This window comes from Penaeus vannamei, chromosome 11 (assembly GCF_042767895.1).
Source record: "Penaeus vannamei isolate JL-2024 chromosome 11, ASM4276789v1, whole genome shotgun sequence".
NCBI classification, from domain to species: Eukaryota; Metazoa; Arthropoda; class Malacostraca; order Decapoda; family Penaeidae; genus Penaeus; species Penaeus vannamei.
Genome location: NC_091559.1, coordinates 41759556 through 41761880, shown reverse-complemented (window position 1 = coordinate 41761880; position 2325 = coordinate 41759556). Strand labels below are relative to the sequence as shown.

The window sequence follows — 2325 nt, the reverse complement described above, 5'->3', positions numbered from 1 at the left end:
GCAAAGCCAGCGCTCTACCACTGAGCTATGCCACCTCTTATAATATCAATAGTAAAGATAATTATACAAACCGTAATACATTCTATTAATAGTTACAGTAACATCAGTGAAAATGAATGGAATCTTGTTATCATCAACAAAAAATATTAATACTTATAGCGATGGCAATACAAGTTATAAAGGTACTGATGGCAGTTCAGAGGGTGAAGTCAATAATATGCATAGTATTTAGCTATTCGTATTCCTTTGGCAATATAATAATGCACCTTATTTGAAGGTAGTTCATGATCTCGATAATTATAATCATTAGGATGTAATATCGTAAGAGCTATTAACTGACTATATTACATTGCCTTTAGACCATTCTTTGAAATCATGTAGTTGTAGTAGTACAATTGTTAGTAGTTATAGTGCAAGTAATGATATTATATCAATTTTGATTATTATCGTTCTCATCATTACTACTTCTTTAATCGCATTTATCCTCGCCATCATTATCATTAATATCTTCGCCATTATTATTACTGCGGGTACTCTCGTTACCACAAATATCATGTCTCTACCACCAACTGCCTTAAAATACCATCCACAACACGACCGGGATTCACGAAAGGTACTTGGCTTTGTCTCCGTTACTCCAAATTCCATACCCGCACCAACAGTGTCAGGGTAAAGTAGGTTAAGTGGGTATCAAGATTAAGTTCCTGTAATGCCATCCTGTCCGAGACTTTTAGCTTCTGGATTCTACGTCAGTTGCACCACACTGGTGATGCAAAATAGCCATGTGTTCGTTCGTGAATTCCGTCATAGTGTTAAACCATAAATCGTGTTTGGGCTAGTGTTCTTGTCGCCCTTGCAGGGCTACCATACTTGTCTTCTGATATAGGAATGATACTGATATTCCATTCTAGAGTTTGGCTTGATTTTACAATGTCAGTGGGTGTGTTGTAAACAGAACCACGAAGGGAAGAGCTGTGAAACATATGGTTATGCCTGAAGCTTCATCGTCACACTGCTCCATAAGGGTGTGAAGGAGCAAAGAATAAGAAGCAATAGGACGGAAAGGCCTTCTGTAGTGTCGTCCTCGGCTCTTCTCTCCGTCGTTTTCTTTATACTCCTCCTCCACGGACACACGGTGTGTTCAGCGGTCTACTTGATTTCACACATGAATGGGTATGTATTAGTACACACCTTATCGTCTATTCTATATTCACCCGTACCTTGCATCAGCATCCTAGCGCATTCCAATGGATCTCCGTTCGGTATACCTGGTGCCCACTCGTTAACTGAAATGGGTCTGCCATCAATCCATTCCCTGGCCCTCGTTCCGACCCAGATGTTGGACTCTAACATAGTTAAAAGAAGACAGGGATAAAATTAAAGGAGGGAAGGTGGCCATTGTAACAGACACAAATTTCATTTTAAAAGCTACGTTGATGTTTGAAAGATAAAAATTAGAGGTAGTGCAAAGATATCTTAAGAATGCCTCGAGACACATAATGTTTTTGATGAACAGGTTCTGCCTAAGGTAATTAATCAAATTTAGACTTATTGGAAGAAAGGAAATCATGCTAAATGTATCTTTTCATACTGCACTTCATTTATTTTTTGTCTTTCCTTTTTGTGAATAAACACTATTTTCATACCCTCTGCAGCTTCAACCCTTGATCCAAAATCTAACAATTGGATTTAGATTTCCTGTCATGACACGACCAATATTATCAATTTATTCATATAATATATATATATATATATATATATATATATATATATATATATATATATATATATATGTGTGTGTGTGTGTGTGTGTGTGTGTGTGTGTGTGTGTGTGTGTGTGTATATAAAGAGAGAAAGAGAGAGAGAGAAAGAGAGAGAGAGAGAGAGAGAGAGAGAGAGATGTCCATATATATATTATATATATATATATATATATATATATATATATATATATATATATATATATATATATATATATATATATATGCAATTTTCCACAATCCATCCCAGAGGCTTCTGTCAACCCGGTCAACAGGAGCCACAGGTTGTCCCCAATTTTGATGAGCTGAAGGCCTGGAGGCTTCTTCCAGTCACAGTCAGTCAGCTAGGATTTTGAAGCTCGATTACTATACTGAACGAATACATTGTTCCTTAATGGACCACTGTTAGGGTTGCTTAGTTCAAAATTATTTTATCCCCCCCCTCCCCAAGATTCCCTCCCAAGGCTGGGGCGTAGCTGCAGGCGTAGCTAAAGTGTGACATGAATTTTCAGGAGTTCGGGCCTGCTGGAGGTGTGTAAAGGAGGGACTAAACTGCACCCAACTT

General features: G+C 37.7%; 1 protein-coding gene across 1 annotated transcript in view; it reads right to left on the bottom strand.

The window, feature by feature from the left end:
* Positions 1–241: 241 nt before the first annotated feature.
* LOC138863324 (C-type lectin 1-like) overlaps positions 242–2325 on the bottom strand; it is a 4515-nt gene continuing 2431 nt past the window's right edge. Inside the window, exon 3 of the mRNA XM_070127521.1 lies at positions 242–1346. Within this exon, the coding sequence (XP_069983622.1) occupies positions 1150–1346 (197 nt within the window). The 3' untranslated portion in view covers positions 242–1149. The remainder of the gene's footprint in view (positions 1347–2325) is intronic.